The 17788-nt window shown below is 33.3% G+C and overlaps 3 protein-coding genes across 4 annotated transcripts; 1 reads left to right on the forward strand and 2 right to left on the reverse strand.

Annotated features, from left to right (window-relative positions):
- Positions 1-1995: 1995 nt before the first annotated feature.
- On the forward strand, positions 1996-10217 carry LOC121204747 (protein TOPLESS-RELATED PROTEIN 2). The gene is made up of 25 exons (XM_041075197.1): positions 1996-2899; positions 3241-3420; positions 3590-3703; positions 3785-3943; positions 4089-4269; positions 4352-4481; positions 4573-4682; positions 4756-4894; positions 4984-5093; positions 5267-5336; positions 5438-5511; positions 5589-5684; positions 5766-5861; positions 6004-6131; positions 6434-6668; positions 6747-6914; positions 6989-7090; positions 7172-7318; positions 7486-7596; positions 7687-7869; positions 7957-8085; positions 8414-8509; positions 8697-8882; positions 9626-9798; positions 9891-10217. Exons 1-25 carry the CDS (start codon positions 2820-2822, stop codon positions 10081-10083), a joined length of 3390 nt encoding a protein of 1129 aa, XP_040931131.1. The 5' UTR covers positions 1996-2819; the 3' UTR covers positions 10084-10217.
- A 1721-nt stretch (positions 10218-11938) lies between these two features.
- LOC121204748 (uncharacterized) lies at positions 11939-15408 on the reverse strand. Of its 2 annotated transcripts, none has more exons than XM_041075198.1 (5): positions 15188-15408; positions 14143-14671; positions 13898-14053; positions 12435-13627; positions 11939-12336 (listed from the first exon to the last, which is right to left on the reverse strand). In XM_041075198.1, exons 1-5 carry the CDS (start codon positions 15299-15301, stop codon positions 12253-12255), a joined length of 2076 nt encoding a protein of 691 aa, XP_040931132.1. In that variant the 5' UTR covers positions 15302-15408; the 3' UTR covers positions 11939-12252. The 2 variants fall into 2 exon arrangements, with proteins under 2 accessions (XP_040931132.1, XP_040931133.1); XM_041075199.1 differs by having other exon boundaries at positions 11939-12333; positions 15188-15397.
- Positions 15409-16578: 1170 nt separating this feature from the next.
- Positions 16579-17741, reverse strand: LOC107908199 (uncharacterized). Its single transcript, XM_016835442.2, has 2 exons — positions 17454-17741; positions 16579-17082 (listed from the first exon to the last, which is right to left on the reverse strand). Exons 1-2 carry the CDS (start codon positions 17555-17557, stop codon positions 16782-16784), a joined length of 405 nt encoding a protein of 134 aa, XP_016690931.2. The 5' UTR covers positions 17558-17741; the 3' UTR covers positions 16579-16781.
- Positions 17742-17788: the final 47 nt, after the last annotated feature.

Consider the following 17788-nt stretch of genomic DNA (forward strand, 5'->3'; position numbering starts at 1 on the left):
ATACAAATACAATCACGATTGATAACTATATCCCAAATTATAATAAATCTAAATAGAGCTCACTTACATGTAATTTACATATTTTGGGTTTGAATTTGAGATCATAGAGTTACCAAAGCCTCGACTTTAATTGAGTTGTGTTAAGAATCAACCGAATACTAATTTAGTTAAACAAGAACTATAATAATATTATTTTACGAAGTAAATTATATCATTTCAAGGATATTATTATTAGTTTATATTTAAGAAAAAAACAAACAAAAAGCTATACATACAATAGAGTTTGAAACATAAAACATTATGGGTTTTAAAATTTTTATTTTACCATTTCAACTTATTTGTTTTTATATCTTTTATTATTATTATAAAATATTTAATACTAAAATTTAAACGTTGTACTGAGCTGTTATCACCCTTAATCCGGTCACAAATTTAGTCATGAAATTATAAAAATATCCATTCTTTTAAATTATAATTAATATTATAATAAATTTATCTTTTTATACTTTTATATAAATTTTAAATAAAATAATTAAAAATAAAAGTCCAATAATAAAACACGTGTTTAATAACATTAAAATATAAAATTTTTACCACTTAACTTATATTTATTATTAAATAAAATTTGAAAGGAAATATTTTTCACATTGTGCGATAAAATCTAATATTTATTATTATTTTTCACTTCTATACGTGCAATAATTTAAAATAATTTTTGTTCATGGACTAAGTACGTTGGAGTAGGTTTGAAAATAGAGTTATCTATGAGTTGGGCTGAGTCGAGTTTAATTTGGGCTTTAACAAAATTTTAGATTCAGACCCAACCTGACTAGTATTTTTTTTAATTTTATTTTATGTATACAAAATTTAAAAAATATAATACACTAAATGCACTAAAAATATTAAAATAAATATTTCTCGATAAATTGACAGTAAATTAAAAAAGTTTTTATACTTAATAACACTAAGATAAGTACAACTTAACAAGAAAATTTTATATGATAAAACAAAATTAACAAAAAAAATAAGTGTTATACAATATTCAAACATTAAAAACATAGTAACAACATAATAGTAAAATAATAACAAAATAGTGGTAGAAAGTAGGAAAACAACAGTAAAAATAATAAATTTTTTTGTTATTAAAAATTTAGGCCAGGATGTGCTCAGCTGATTTTCTAAGTTGATATTTTTACCCAGACTTTTTTATGTTCCGGCGAGCTCTACTTTATGGCCGATTCTCTATTCAAAAAACATGTTTTAAAAATATATTATAATTAAACTAAAATAAAAGACATTATAAATTATAAAATATAAATTTCAGCCAAAGTAGACTATAAAAAAAGTGATAAAATCTTAATTTAGAATTTATTATATTGGATGGATCATACTATTATTTTATTCAAAAGTGTTGGACACTTGAACTTCATTTTCTTTAAAATTAAAGGTTGAAAACATAGGGAGTGAAAGAGACAATTATTGTGACACTTTAATAAAGGGACAGCTACACCACACCCCACTAGATCTGTTTTATTTGTATATTGTTCATTGTTATATTTATTTTATTTTATATTTAATAATTTTTATAAATTAATAATTCATTTCCATAAAAAACAATAAATTTTTTTATAAAAACCAAATAAAAATTTTAATTAAAATAATAAATTCGAAGCACTAAAATCTATAGTGTTCTAAGTTTAAATTTCATATCTATATTATATAAAGTTTAATTAATATTATTCTAATAATATTTTTATATATTTATATAAATTTTAAATAAAGAATTAAGAAGTATTATTTAAAAATCGAATATAATATCAATATATTCATATTAAAGCTCTCACCACTTCACTAATAATCATTTATTAATATGAATTTTGAATAAAATCTAGTATTTATTTATGTATTTATATAATATATAATTATTTCTATGTATAGCAGCCTACACCAACACCGTTTCTTTTTATTTATTTTTTCACAAATTTAACACTTTTTTTCACCATTGAAACTCTATAGATTCTAGCATTGCTATTATTTGAAAGAGCATCCAACTGTCATACCACTTAATCGGACAATTTTGTATTTGTATGAGAGACATAAAAAGAAAAAAAGAAAGAAAAAAAAAGTCCAACAGAGCTTTGTCCGAATCTCACAAACAAAAAGATACAGACAGAGAAAGAGAATCAAAGTTTGAGTTTTCCCCTTTTTTTTTAATTTTTTTTTCAGACAAAAGTTAAGGTTGTTGTAGAAAAAAAACAAGGAAAAAAGAACCCTAACCCTGTTTTTAGTTTTTTTTTATTACTCTGCTTGCTCTTTCATGGTGCTACAGCAAAGGCCAAAACTTTACTCTTTTTAATTTTTTTTTCTCTAGTAAAGCTTAGAAGTTTCAGACTTTTGGTGTTGTTGTGAGTGAAGTTCAAGCTTTAGTTAACTCTCTCACACTTTGTTGGATCTTTTATTTAAGGTGAAATGAAATTAGGGTTTATGTGAAAGGTTGAAAAAAAGGGGGGTTTTTTTAAAGGGTTCTTTTGCTTATTTATTGTTTTTAATAATTTGGGTTTTTTTTTGTTTCGGCCAGAAAGGGTTTTGGTATTTTGATTTGCAGCTTATTAGTTGGGAAAAGTGTAATTGGAGTGTTTAATGAGTGATTTTGAAGGCAGTTAAAGAAATGCCATTTTCTGGGTATTTTCTTAGGGTCTTAATGAATTGTTAGGTTTTTTTTTTGTTTGGTGTGGTGGTTTTTTGGGTTAGTTTTAAAAAATTAATTTCTTGGTTCACCATTAATATTTGAGCTGGAGCGATTAGGAGTACCCGGGACAATGTCTTCCTTAAGTAGGGAGCTGGTCTTTTTGATATTACAGTTCCTTGATGAGGAAAAATTCAAGGAAACTGTTCATAAGTAAGTTGATTATTTCATTTTGCTATATTGATTCATGTTAATTTTCTTTGTTTTTTTTTTGGCTTTTGAGATGGGTTAGAAGATTATGCCATAAGAGTGTTTTTTTTAAGATCATGTTATGTGATTTGTTAAAAACCTTGTAGTTAATGCCTTTTTTTATTTTTTGTGTTGCAAATGGTGAGAAATCATGGATATTTTGATTAGCAATATAGAAATGTGCTCTGTTAGTAGCTAAAAAAGCATTGGTACCCTTTTGTGGTAGGCTTTTTAGTTCAGTGACTTTGACTAGATTTCGAGTCCTTGTTTAATCTCTTGTTTTGCATGGTGTGCTCGAATTATAGGTTAGAACAAGAGTCTGGTTTTTTCTTCAATATGAAACATTTTGAAGATCAAGTCCAGGCTGGTGAATGGGATGAAGTCGAGCGATATCTATGTGGGTTCACTAAGGTTGAAGATAACCGTTACTCGATGAAGATTTTCTTTGAAATTAGAAAGCAGAAGTATTTGGAAGCTCTCGACAGGTGAGCACTTATTGTATTGCTGTTAATCTCTTGTTTGTTGATGTTTAGGATTCACGAACTATGTGTTTCGTGCACTTATAACTTTCTGAAGTGAATGGCGTCAAAGATAATGCAAAGGGTCATATTTCTTTTGTATGGTTGGATTAATCTATGCATTATCTTCTACCAGGCAGGATCGAGCAAAGGCTGTTGAAATTCTTGTAAAGGATCTGAAGGTTTTTGCATCCTTTAACGAGGAACTTTTTAAAGAGATTACGCAGTTGCTTACTCTTGATAACTTTAGGTGTGTACTCTTGCATTCCTTTGTTCTTAATTGCTACTTGATTGAATTATGCTAAATTTTCTGTTTGTATTATGTTATCAGACAAAATGAGCAGCTTTCAAAATATGGTGACACGAAATCTGCTCGGAATATCATGCTTGTAGAGCTTAAGAAGCTGATTGAAGCAAATCCCTTATTTCGCGATAAGCTTGCATTCCCAGCTTTTAAAAGTTCACGACTGAGGACCTTAATAAACCAGAGGTGACTTTTACTTATTCTATGGTCGTTTTGAGTGTTTCCGTGTTAATACCTTGATACTTGTGGAAATGGTACATAGAACAATTGATACAATTGACTCTAGATTGGTACGGTCTCTGTGAGCTCATTTTTCTCTGTTGAATTTCAGTCTGAATTGGCAGCATCAGCTTTGCAAGAATCCTCGTCCAAACCCTGACATTAAAACTCTTTTTATGGATCATTCTTGTTCTCCCTCTACTAATGGTGCTCGTCCTCCTCCACCAACTAGCAGTCCTCTTGTCGGACCAATTCCCAAGGCTGGGGCATTCCCTCCCATCGGTGCTCATGTTGTAAGTATTTTGCATTATTTTTTCTCATACAAAATATATACATCATTCTTAAAAAAAATTCTTGGATGACTCCGATGTGCAGCCATTTCAGCCTGTCGTTTCCCCATCTTCTGGTGCTATTGCGGGGTGGATCTCAAGTGGTAATCCTTCTTTACCTCATGCATCTGCTGTGGCGGCAGGTCCTCCTGGTCTTGTCCAGCCTTCTAATGCAGGTAGGAACAATGCAATTGGTTTTTGGTGTCTTTTATAATAATGTTTCGGCAAACTTGCATTATTTGACTATTTTTTGCCTCGATGGTTCAGCTGCATTCCTTAAGCATCCGAGGACACCATCTGGTATGCCAGGAATGGATTATCAGTCAGCCGATTCAGATCATTTGATGAAGCGCATTCGTACTGGCCAACCTGACGAGGTATGGATATATTGTGCAATTTCCCGGGTTTCCTCAGTTTTTTTTACTCATTTAAATACAATGGCTTCTGAAGGTATCCTTTTCTGGTATCGCACATACTCCCAATGTGTACTCACAAGATGACATTCCCAAAACCGTTGTGCGTGCTCTTAATCAAGGCTCTAATGTCATGAGCATGGACTTTCATCCTCATCAACAAACTATTCTCCTAGGTAAATATATATTTTTTCTTCTTCATGTCACTTTGCTATGAACTTCTAAAAATTTTAGCACGTGTTGATGGATTTACTTTTTATTTTAGTTGGCACGAATGTTGGTGACATCAGCCTTTGGGAAGTAGGATCTCGGGAAAGATTGGCCCATAAACTGTTCAAAGTTTGGGATATCTCAGCTGCTTCCATGCCTTTGCAGGTACTCTACAATTTCTTCTGGTTATACCAATTCATCATTCTTTGTCAATTCTTACCAATTGTACCTTCCTAGCATATAAAGCACAGACAAAGATATGCTTGGTACTTGAATGATGATCTGATATCAGTAACCTTTGACCTAACATTGATCTTTCTGTCTTTATTCTACACCAGACTGCTCTATTGAACGACGCTGTGATATCAGTCAACCGATGTGTTTGGGCACCTGATGGACTTATGCTTGGTAAGCTTCGCTTGAAACTTGAATACTGTTTGGTCTCCCTGTCTTCCCTTCCTCGAAGTTGCTTTTATATGTTCTCGAATCAAATATTGCTTTTTCTATAGGTGTTGCATTTTCAAAACATATAGTCCAGATATATCAGTATAATTCAACTGGAGAATTAAGATCGCATTTGGAGGTAAGCCTATCACATGTAACAATATACATTGGAATTCACAAAGAAGAAGGTCATGAACAGCTTATTATATATTTTAGATTGATGCTCATGTTGGAGGTGTTAACGACATAGCATTTGCTTATCCCAACAAGCAATTTTGTATCATTACTTGTGGTGACGATAAGACGATCAAGGTATTAACTTTTGACCCTATTTAATAATTGAAGGTTGAACAAAATGTGTTTATTGATATTGAAATATTTTGTGTTTGGCAGGTATGGGATACTGTAGGTGGACGTAGACTTCATATTTTTGAAGGCCATGAAGCTCCCGTATATTCTGTTTGCCCTCATTATAAGGAAACTATTCAGGTAAATCTGAATTAGAAATTACTATTACCATTCTACTCTTTGTTTCTGCTTCTTGGTATTCGTTCATGGTTGTTCCGCAGAATTTTGGCCTGAAAATTTCATTTCCATCCTCATAGTTTACAAACTGTTTCTCTATGAGCAGTTTATTTTCTCCACTGCCATTGATGGGAAGATTAAAGCTTGGTTATATGATTGCTTGGGGTCTAGAGTGGATTATGATGCTCCTGGACTTTGGTGTACGACAATGGCTTATAGCGCTGATGGAACTAGGTAAAAATGTTAATTTGTTGGAGAGATGGCACTTTCATATATAAATATACACATATTTATTTGGAAGTCTTGGCATGTTTCCACGTATACATGTACATAATTAACCTTGCATTATTCGTGTTTTAGATGCATCGGAACTATTTCAAATTAAGAAGATTGTAATTTATTTTCCCTTGGTTCATCTGACCCTGAAAAATAGTTCATATTAGATGGTGTCTGATCTTGTTTTAAGGCTTATTTTGATGTTATTTATGTTCAAGCTTGATATACATATGAGCAAAAACTTGGATTTATTCCCGTAGGCTTTTCTCTTGTGGAACAAGTAAAGACGGTGAATCCCATTTAGTCGAGTGGAATGAGAGTGAAGGAGCAATCAAAAGAACATATTCTGGTTTTAGGAAGCGTTCATTAGGTGTTGTCCAGTTCGACACAACAAGGAACAGGTTCTTAGCAGCCGGTGATGAATTCCAAATTAAGTTTTGGGACATGGATAATGCTGCCATGTTGACAGCTGTTGACGCAGATGGCGGGTTGCCTGTTAGTATTGTTACAGTTTTTTCCCCACAAGTAGGTTTAAGTTGCTTGTTGTAATAATCCATTTTAATCCTTTTACAGGCCAGTCCAAGACTAAGGTTCAACAAGGAAGGGTCGTTGTTGGCTGTTACAACTAGTGATAATGGTATCAAAATCCTGGCTAACAGTGATGGTTCACGCTTGATACGAATGTTGGAGAGTAGGGGTGTTGATAAAAGTCGAGGCCCTTCTGAACCTGTCAATTCTAAGGTAGTTCTGCTTCGGTTTTAATTATTCCTCGGGTTTCGCAATGCTATGTAAATTCATACACTTGTTTTGCACAGCCATTGATCATTAACGCACTTGGTCCTGTGGGAAATGCTGCCATTCCACCATCCCTTGAACGCCCTGATAGAGTCCCAACTGCTGTATCCATTAGCAGTCTTGTAAGTTCAACCTGCTGTTTCAGTTGCGTTTTATCTTCGGTCTTACCAGGGTTTGTAATTTCATTTGGGTGTCATTCGCAGGGTACAATGGACAACAGCCGGCTTGTTGATGTTAAGCCACGAATTTCCGATGACGCAGACAAGATAAAGGGCTGGCGAATTCCTGACATTATTGATCCCTCTCACCTGAAAGTCCTGCGATTATCTGATGCCATAACAGCAGGAAAGGTAGGTACTTAGAAGAATGTGATTAGTTCTCGGATTTTAGTACATTAGGCATAAATTTTACATGTGTATATCTTCATGTATTCACAAACGTAATTGTTCTATATTTTTTATCCAACTTCTAGGTTTCTATATTCCCGTAATCGAGGGTTACCAATCATTGATTGCAGGTTGTGAGGTTGTTATATACCAACTCTGGTCTTGCTCTTTTGGCCCTTGCATCGAATGCTGTTCACAAGCTTTGGAAATGGCAGCGTAGTGAAAGGAGTCCCTTAGGCAAGGTGTGTCTCGTGTCTTAAAATGAGAAAAGCCGTATCTCTTAGTTATTAACATATATTTTCTAATATTTCATTCATCTCTAAACCTTGAAGGCTACTGCATATGTTGCACCGCAATTGTGGCAGCCACCTAGTGGCACTCCTATGACAAATGATATAAACGAGACTAAACCTGCTGAAGAATCTGCTGCGTGCATTGCATTATCTAAAAATGATTCTTATGTTATGTCTGCCTCGGGAGGGAAGGTTTCTTTGTTCAACATGATGACATTCAAGGTCTACGAATGCAGTTTTCACTTGTTTCCTGTTATATGTTGATTGAAGTTTTTGACATTGCTTACACAGTGGGTTAATTCTTTACAGGTGATGACCACCTTTATGTCCCCTCCTCCGGAAGCCACGTTCTTGGCATTTCATCCAGAAGACAATAATATTATCGCGATTGGCATGGAAGACTCCACAATTCAAATATACAATGTCCGAGTCGATGAGGTGAAACATAATTTTTTAGCTTCTATTTACATAGAAACTTCTCGATTTATATGTGGTTAGGACAACTTTGTTGGAGTAGGAAAATGCTAATGTGTTGCATTTACTAAATCCTTTTTAGCATTTTTTATACAAGTCCTACTATTCATAACCCCCAAACCCTTAAATCGGAGGATAATACGTGGTTAAGTATGCTTGAACCACCGTCCTCATGGTTGTTGCAACAATGGTGCCGAAGCTAAAATATTTCACAGGAAGCCAAAAGCTTATTGTATCATTTCCCTAATAATATTCAGCTTCTGGCCTGATGCTCTGATGTTGTTTTTTGCAGGTCAAAACCAAACTCAAGGGCCACCAAAATCGGATAACCGGACTTGCCTTTTCACAAACTTTGAATTCTCTGGTGTCTTCAGGGGCTGATGCACAGGTTAGTTATTGATTGAATGAATATTGTATAATGCTGTGTCTGAAAGCCATGTTCAACGTATTGGGTAACATGGGACATACCCATATCCAAGATTCACCCCCAGTTCGAGTAACATGGGACAACTGTCAATTTTACAGTTTTCTTATACATAATTTAACTGTTTAATATGACTTCATTTCACTTGCAGTTATGTGTTTGGAGCATAGATGGATGGGAGAAAAAAAAATCGAGGTTCATACAAGCTCCGGCTGGTCGTCAATCTCCGCTTGCAGGAGAAACCAAAGTCCAGTTTCACAATGACCAAACTCATCTATTGGTTGCCCACGAGAGCCAAATAGCCATTTATGACAGCAAGCTTGAATGTTTACGCTCGGTAAGTTGTTTGCCTCGCATTATTTTCCTTGTATTGTAGTTTATCATATTTCTTTGGGGAACTCTTTTACAAGAACATGACTAATGTGGGAATAAGGTAACAAAAACATCAGTTATTACTATTATCGGGATCTACCCGGTCTGAAGGTCCGAACCTGAGTTTTGGTCTTTTGGTAAAATTACCATAGAGGCCTCTATACTAAGAGTCGGGTTGCATTTTGCCCCCTCTAAAATGGGCAAATTAATCTCTGTTAGATCAAAGAGCAAACTGATCTTTCTGTTAAAAATCTCATTTAAAACTACTATTAAAAATTGGTCCTTGTATGGTAGTATGAGGTACGCGTGGCAAGCCACATGTCATTGTCCTATTATTTCATCAACCATATCAGTTTTCAACGGTACAAAGATGAAATTTTTAATAGAAAGGTTGCTTTTTGATTTAGTGTACATGGACTAATTTGTCTATTTTCTGGGTAGAGGGGGCAAAATGTAATCTTGACTCGGGCTTTCATGGTACTTTTACCGTGACCTTTGCTCTTTGGAATAACAGTAGCAGATTTTTTCAGCAAGTTTTTATTTGCTCGTTGAATGTTTCCAGTTATTATTTGGACGAGTTTTTAGCGTTGTCTATGCATGAAAATCATATATATTGTTTTTATTCATTTTCGATATATTGTTTTTATTCATTTTCAATACCCGTTTTGATCGTATGATTTTATAAACAGCTGATCTTCATTTTTGCAGTGGTCTCCAAAAGAGTCATTAAATGCTCCCATTTCGAGTGCAATATATTCTTGCGATGGCTCACTGGTTTATGCCGGTTTTTGTGACGGCGCCATTGGAGTTTTTGATTCCGATAACTTGAGACTCAGATGTCGAATAGCACCTTCGGCTTACATACCTTCGTTATCCGTCAGGTAGCATATATTGTAGTTGTTCGTAACATATAGTAGTTTTACGTACAACTGTTTTAACAGCAAACATTGACAAAAAAATGAACTTTCTCCAGTGGCAGCAACGGTGCAGCCTACGCCGTGGTCATAGCAGCTCACCCATCGGAACCAAACCAGATTGCTCTTGGGATGAGTGATGGAGCGGTTCACGTAATCGAACCCTCTCAAGATAATGGATCCCATAATCCATCAAATTCATCTAATCCTTCATTAACTGTTAAACAACCAACAGAGTTACCTTCTAGGTGAATATTATTAATGTAGATACAAAAAAAAAAAAGAAAAAAAAAGGAAAAAAAAAGGAACTCTTTTTACTTTTGTAATCAATTTGCCTTAAAAACCACTCCCCAATGTTATGTAATAGTCATTGTAATTTTCTTTTACTATGCTTTTTTTTATTTGCCTTTTCTACCAAGCAAACCTTTAAGGCTTATGCCTATGCAAAAATCAGCCGGTTGGACTGAACCTGAGGTCGAACTTCTACAATGTGGCCTTCGGGATATTGGTTCATCTCTCATTACTTGGAAAAAAACCTTGGTTTTTAGGATGCCAAACTAGTTGGAACTGCTTTGATGGATCAATACACATATTTTAATGTTGGTGAATGAATTTTTAGTAGTGAACTAAAAGGTGCATTATTAGCTTAATATTAACAGTGTTTTCAATTTATTGGGATTTTTTATACAATATTTAAATTTACTTATAATATTTTTTCTTTCTTTAATTTGGGGAAAAGAGGTGCTTTTCTTTGAACTAATATAAAACAAAAGCATTCCTATCTGTATTACAGAATTTTGAGAAAATTTGAACGTTACTATCTATTTCCTATGAAAATTTGAATGTTACGATCCTTGAGCGTTATGATCATTTTAGCTAGTGAATCTACAATTCTAGTTTTAATGCTTAATTTTTTAATATCCAACAGACTACCAATTGAAAGATTCTCTTAGGTAAGGTTGAATTCGAATTTACTGACTATGTTGAATGGTCTTGGCTACTTCTAAATTATCAGTTTGGATTCACACTTTATCCAAGCCCCGCTTTTATAAGAGAGCCAAGCCATCTAAAATTTCTTAAGAGTTCAGCTTCAAACACTAAACAAATCCTTAAATAATAATTATATCCAAAGATCCACCTTCTATTTGATTTTCGCAAAAACATGCTTTTAAGCATATATGAACTTCACTTTCTTTTAGTTGCTAATAGTTCAGGTTATGCTAAAATTTAATCTTTTTAGATATAATTACAAGTGTCCTCAGTTTGGGCATAATCTATTTTTATTCTGTACTTTAAAAATTAATGTTTAATAAAATCTCTTTCCACATAATATTTATTGAGTTTTCAAATTGGATTGATGATTGAACTGGTTAAACTAATTATTCACTATTTAAATGCTCAAATTTTAAAAAAATAAAAATTCAGAAAAAGGAAAATCAGAAAAAAATAGAAAAAATGAGCACAATAAATAAGAATCCCATTTAGCAAATCTGTCACATGTTTCAAGTTAGCTTTTGACGGCTTAAGAGGAAACCAAATAAAATGATGATGATGCTAATCCACTATGTCTCTCACCCATACATGCTTTCAACTACTTGAAACGTGATAGATTTGTGAAATGGCTATGTCATCATTATATTTTTAATATCATGTTTAGGTTGATGAGGTGTCATCAAACACCTTACATGAATATATGCAACTTGATTGTAGGTAAAAAGATTTCTTTAACCTTTTTCAATTTTAAATTTGAATAAATTGATTTTTTAAAAAAATTAAAAAAATTAAATTTTTGTCAATTTTAAAAGTTAGTAAATAATTTTCATTGATATTTTTGGCCTATTTTAAAATGTTAAAATTAAGATCAAACTGATATGTTTATATCAATTGATGAAAAACATTGATGCCCCACTTGATTGTTTACATTTTTTTGAAATTGATAGGGATCGAATTGCTTTGATTTTTGTAGAGGACCAATTTACTTTGGTAGAGTTCTTTTTACCCATAGATTTTTACAGTTTAGAATAAAAGGTTGGAATGCAGTTAAAAATTAACCCAGATTTGCAAAGAAAGTGGAGGACTATATTATAGAGAAGGCAAGATAATGAACTGTGTAATAGTGCCTTGTATTATATTGTAAACGCAAGTGTTGGAGAGAAAATCAAAGATTAAATTGTAAAACATCTTTATGAGAGAAAATCAAAGACGAAACTGTAAAACATCTTTTTGATGTTGATGAGCCAAATAAAAAGGTCTCTCTTACATCTTAGGACTCATTATTAGCAAAATAATGGACTGTAAAATGAAAAAAAAAGAAAAAACCAAAACATCATTGTTTTTCCAGTTTTGCTAAAAAAAAAAAAACCATTGGAGACCAACAAACCAAGGTTTGAATCCCTTCATCATCATTATCACATGCTTGTTTCAGTTTTGCTTCTCTGCTTCTTCATTGTTCATACAATTCTGTGGCAATGATTGCAAGGCTGTTCTGCTCTTCCCAAATGGCTGCTGCGCTCATAAAAAATATAATAAAAAACCAAATTACTATCACTGAACCATTTCAAAGCACTATTTCTATGTTACTTGGAGAGTGAAAATAACCTCACCTTATTGAGATTATCATCTTCTTTGTTCTTCATCTTGTCATTGATCTCTAGTTTGTTAAACATCTTGGTTAGCTTCATTAGTTTCCTTAGGCTCAAATCTTCCAAATTCTGCATGGTACCCTCATCAATGACATTCTTGTTTTTCTTCACCTTCTTCACAACATCAATGTTCTCCTTGTTGATGTTCTCCTTTGGGATTGTTGTCTGTTTCTTGCTTGATGATTTCCTTGGTTGAGAAAGTTGAGGTTTCAATGGTGATGGCAATGGTATTGAGGTGGTGGTTGTAATAATCTCAGTTGTCTCTCCAAATTCAACCTCTGGCTTTACACTAACATCGATCAATTCTTCTGGATCCTGCACTTGGATATCATCATCCACAACAGATTGGGAAGCATTGTGGAATGAATTCACAGGGATTGTTTCGGCTTCGGTTACATTTGCATCAACCAATGCTTCTTCATTCACCACATTAGTCATTAGATCCTCATCAGCTACAGATTCATCATCGATGTCTGAATCGCCAAGGACATCATCATCAGATTCTTCGTCCACCATATTAGTCACTGGATCATCACATTCCTCAACATCGATGTCTGAATCTCCAAGGAGCTCATGATCATCATAAGATGCTTCATTTCCCTTTTTCGCTGAGGAATCCATATGATCTTCAGGGAGAACTGAAGGAACATCTTGAGATACTTCGCCCTCGGCATACTCTTCAGCTTTCGGAAGTATGGTTAGATCATCATGTACTGCTTCAATTTCCTGTGGAGCTTGATTAGCATGCTCTTCTACACTAACAGCCTCCACTGGTGAAGAATGATCCAAGACTTCCTCAGATATATCCTCAGCATTTGCAACCAGTACTTCAGGCTTATCAACTACCAATTCCTCACGGGAAACAACAACATCATCGGTGTCATCAGCTACCGATTTCTCAGGTAAGCTCTCGATTTCAGGTGCAACTTCGGAAACAGCAGCATCATTGGTTCCATCAGCTGCCAATTCTTGAGAAACAGCAGCATCATTGGTCTCATCAGCCATCAATTCTTCAGAAACAACAGCATCGTTGGTCTCATCAGCCACCAATTCTTCAGATACAGCAGCATCATTGGTCTCATCAGCTACCAATTCCTCATTTGGTGTGCTCACAGTCTCATATAAGTCTTCAAAGACAGCATTATCATCACAACCTGAAGTGTGACAACCATTTGCAAAGGGAACAAAATAGATGGCTTGAGAAAACAAATTGCACAAATAGGTTGCCATAGTTCAATAAATATTAAAAAAGTTAAAAACAAATAGCTTCCATACTCTTCAAAGACAGCATTATCATCACAACCTGAAGTGTGACAACCATTTGCAAAGGGAACAAAATAGATGGCTTGAGAAAACAAATTGCACAAATAGGTTGTCATAGTTCAATAAATGTTAAAAAAGTTAAAAACAAATAGCTTCCATACCCTTTGGACCTTCAGGCTCATCAATCTTCTCATTAAGGGAGATCAGTGTCCCATTACTTCCTCCATTTTCACACTTGCTATTTTCCTCAACATCATCTTTCAAATCCCTTTCATCTTCAAGAGACGCACTTAAATTTCGAGCCAATGGTAACTCTTCTGTATACATATTCAAATTCATGAGATGGTCAAATGAAAAAACCTGAAAATCAAAATGCCAAATTCATTCAACACAAAGAAAAACATACCAGATTGGCCATTGTTGTTTTGAACTTCACCTTCCACCATTTCATTAACCTTCAGGGGCTCCATTTTTTCACTCTCTTTTAAACTCAGCCCTTCCATACACTTCTCCAGTAACCTCACCGACCGCCTTGTTCCGTAGCCGGTCTGCAATGTATCCTCAACTTTCCTCCTTGTAGATCCCACTCCAGGCTTTCTCCTGCCACTCTGCAAAGCTGGTGTCTCAACCAAATCACTCTTCCTTTGATCCTTAACTTCAGGTTCAGTTTTCTTAGCCCTCTTGCTGGTGTTAGTAGTCACAGCAGGAGTCTCAGTCTCAGTCACATTCAGGTTCTTGTTTTCTTCATCCAATTCAGCTGTTCTTCTTGTCGTTTTTCGGGTTGGGACAGTCGATTGTGCAGTTTGATGCTCTTCCTTGGTAGGTTTTCTCCGAGTTGATGTCCTGAAAATAGTAGAGGGGATTTCTTGTGATGTTTTATTCATGATCTTTTCTGGGGATTGAGATTGATTCTTGAACTCCTCAAGTCCTTCAACCTGTTACATCGATTTATACAGATCATTACAAAAAGGAAATTGGGAATTTTCAAGAAAATGAGCCTTCTAAAAAGAATCAATTAAAGGAAATGATTATTATTACTATTTAAATGAATTATTATTTTTCCATGGTAACCATTTCGGTATCAAAGAAGACAACAATAGGCAAATGGATTCTAAAAAATTCTATTCCTTACAAATCTATTGATTTTCCCTTTTCCCTTGTTTTCTTGGCAACCAAACAGAAAAAGAACCATTCAATCAAAGAATCCAAACTGTAAATTCATTGAAAAATAAACTCTTACACGAATAGCAGAAACCTTAAATGATCGAAATCGTTTCACATGAGAGATATTTAAGATATAAAATTTTCAATCGAATAGAATATACGCAGCCCCAGCTATGATCTTCAAACTCTATCAATTTTTTTTCTTCGATCAATATATATAAAGGTAAAGTTCAAAACAAAGAATAATAATAAATATAAAAAAAAAGATGAAAAAAAAAGGAGCTTACAATCTCAAGAGCTTTGAGAGCATCAGCCATGGCAACATTGGTAATATTAGCTGGGATTTTATTTCTCTTGCAAAGAAACTGAAGCTCTTTCCTTGTGAGGCAATCGAAATCCATTTTTTTCAAAGATCAAAGAAACAAACGGAGATAGTTTGTTTTTCTTTTTCTTGTTTGGTTACTGAAAAAATATCTCTTTTTTTAGATGAAAGGAGGGAAGAAATGCCGGCCTTTTAAAGGTGTAATTTGTAAAGGATGAAAGAGACGTTGGGAGAAAACCCTAGAGATTATTTGACCGTTGGAGCGGCTGCATTTGAAATTTGAATTTAGGGTTTTCGAAATTTTTTAAAAATTGCCGAGTATTAAAATTTTCTTAAAGGATAATAAAATCCCTTTTTTCCTCCTAAATAATAATTAAGCCCAATTTTTTTAAAAAATAAAAATAAAATTAAGGGCATGGTTTTCTTTTTCCTAATTTCACATAAAAGAAACATAAAAACGTATTTTTTGAAATAAAAAAAATATTTAGAATAGTGTTTTTAATAAATATTAAATTTATACATGAACTTTTGTCAAATGTGTAATTTGATATATGAACTTTGATTTGGTGCAATTATACACGTGAAAAATGAATCGGGATTTATATATATATACTTGGAACTTTAATTTTGATTCAACTGTACACATTTAGATAAACAGATACATTTATTTTCATATTGGATTAATTTAATTGTTTTTTGTGTGCAATATATGAACGTAAAATGATGTTAATTTGAAAATGGTGTTAGTGATTTGTGAAAATTGAATCAAATTAAAGTTTCATGTATAAAACCGTACAAAATCGAAGTTCATATATGACATTACACATTAGATCAAAATTCATGTATAGCTTTGATATTTATCTTGTTTCTTTTGCGCTAGATATTAAACTCATTCATCCTTTAATAGATCTAATAAATATTTTAAAAAGGTTAAAATGTGATATTAGTCCCTATACTTAGACAAAATTTAAAATTTAGTCTCTGTATTTAAAAAGTTAAAAATTAAGTTCTCTTACTTTTGAGATTTAAAAATTTTAGACCAATTATTAACATTATTAGTATTTTCTATCAAAATTTATCAACTTAAAGCGTTAATTAGACTATCCTCAATTCTCATATGGTGTTACATATGATTGACAAAGTCAGATAAAGTTTAACAGAAATTACAAACAATTATAATGATTAGATTAAAATTTTTAAAAAGTTGATCCAATTTCCAATGTTATTTGGGCTTTTAAGGCCCAAAACTTGTAAAGCACATTTTAGTTATTCATTATTCTTCATTTGTCTTTTATTATTTATTATTGTAAATTTATTTATAATATGGAAAATAGGCCGAACACTGAAGATTTTCATGAAAAACATAATTAAAAAAATATATAAAAAAGAAAAAGAAAAGAAAAACCCAATAATAATCCTTCAGTAAGAAAAATAATAATGAAAAGAAAATTAATTTTCACAATTTGACCCATGCCAACGCAACCACCAAATTGATTTTAAGACTAATGCACGCCGGAAAATCAACGAAAAAGATTTCCGATCAACTGAATTGTCGCTTGTTATAACTTATAAGCATCTTCATTTACAAAACCAGAATTCTGGATCTGGAATTGAGGTTGTGCCCTGACTATGCCACCTTGATTCGGAATCTCTACATTGCTCGTGCCCTTCTCTTTTAGGGTTTGATAATAAAAGACTCCGAAAATGGAACTTACAGCAGCCAAGACAGCTCCGGTGGCAAACACTCCTGGTTTGATAACATAGCAGTAGTAGCCGCCGTTTTTCACAATTACTTCATCATGTCTATCATTCAGTGCTGCACCGGCTAGCAATAGACCCGTACCAATAATAAATGTAATCCTGCATCAACATGTCCCTGGGTATCAACATTAAGGTTAAAGAAAAAGAAATCCAGAGACTTGAAGATTAGTAAAAAAGTGAAGTCTCTAAGTATTATCAGTAGAGGTGTTCAAGCTAGACCTGTCACCCATATCTAACAGGACTCGGCTCGGTCCATAAACACTTTTAGTTGAAGGTTCGAGTTAAGATGTGATTCTAAAAAACTTTAAAAGCTTGAACCTATCTATCCAAAAGCTCATTTCTTTGTTTAAAGAGTAAATTAAATCAGAGTTAAAAATATAAATTCAAACTCGACAAAAATAAACCAAGCTGAGGTGATTGGGTCAGGTGGTCGAGTCATGAACAACTCTAGGATTGTGATGGAAAATTACCATAAAATAATATAGAAGCAAAAAGCTTTAGTGAGGTGAGGTTCAGCGGTTCTTCTAATGCAGCAAAAACAGCCGGTGGCAACATTTATTATTATTTGAGCCATCAAAATCGTTGCTGCTGATATTATGCTAAAAACAAGCGCAGGGCTCTGAGGATATGAACATTGTCTGAAACTATCTAACTTCACTTGCGAAGCCTAAAAATCATAAACAAGAATTTAAAACAGAACCCAATATGCAAAACATAATTAAGAAAACCTTAATCTATGCAAAAAAAAAATGATGATGTTTTGTGTTTCATTACCTTAACCCTTGTAACTTCAGCAGTGTTAGAG

The sequence above is a fragment of the Gossypium hirsutum genome, chromosome A08, assembly GCF_007990345.1.
Source record: "Gossypium hirsutum isolate 1008001.06 chromosome A08, Gossypium_hirsutum_v2.1, whole genome shotgun sequence".
NCBI classification, from domain to species: Eukaryota; Viridiplantae; Streptophyta; class Magnoliopsida; order Malvales; family Malvaceae; genus Gossypium; species Gossypium hirsutum.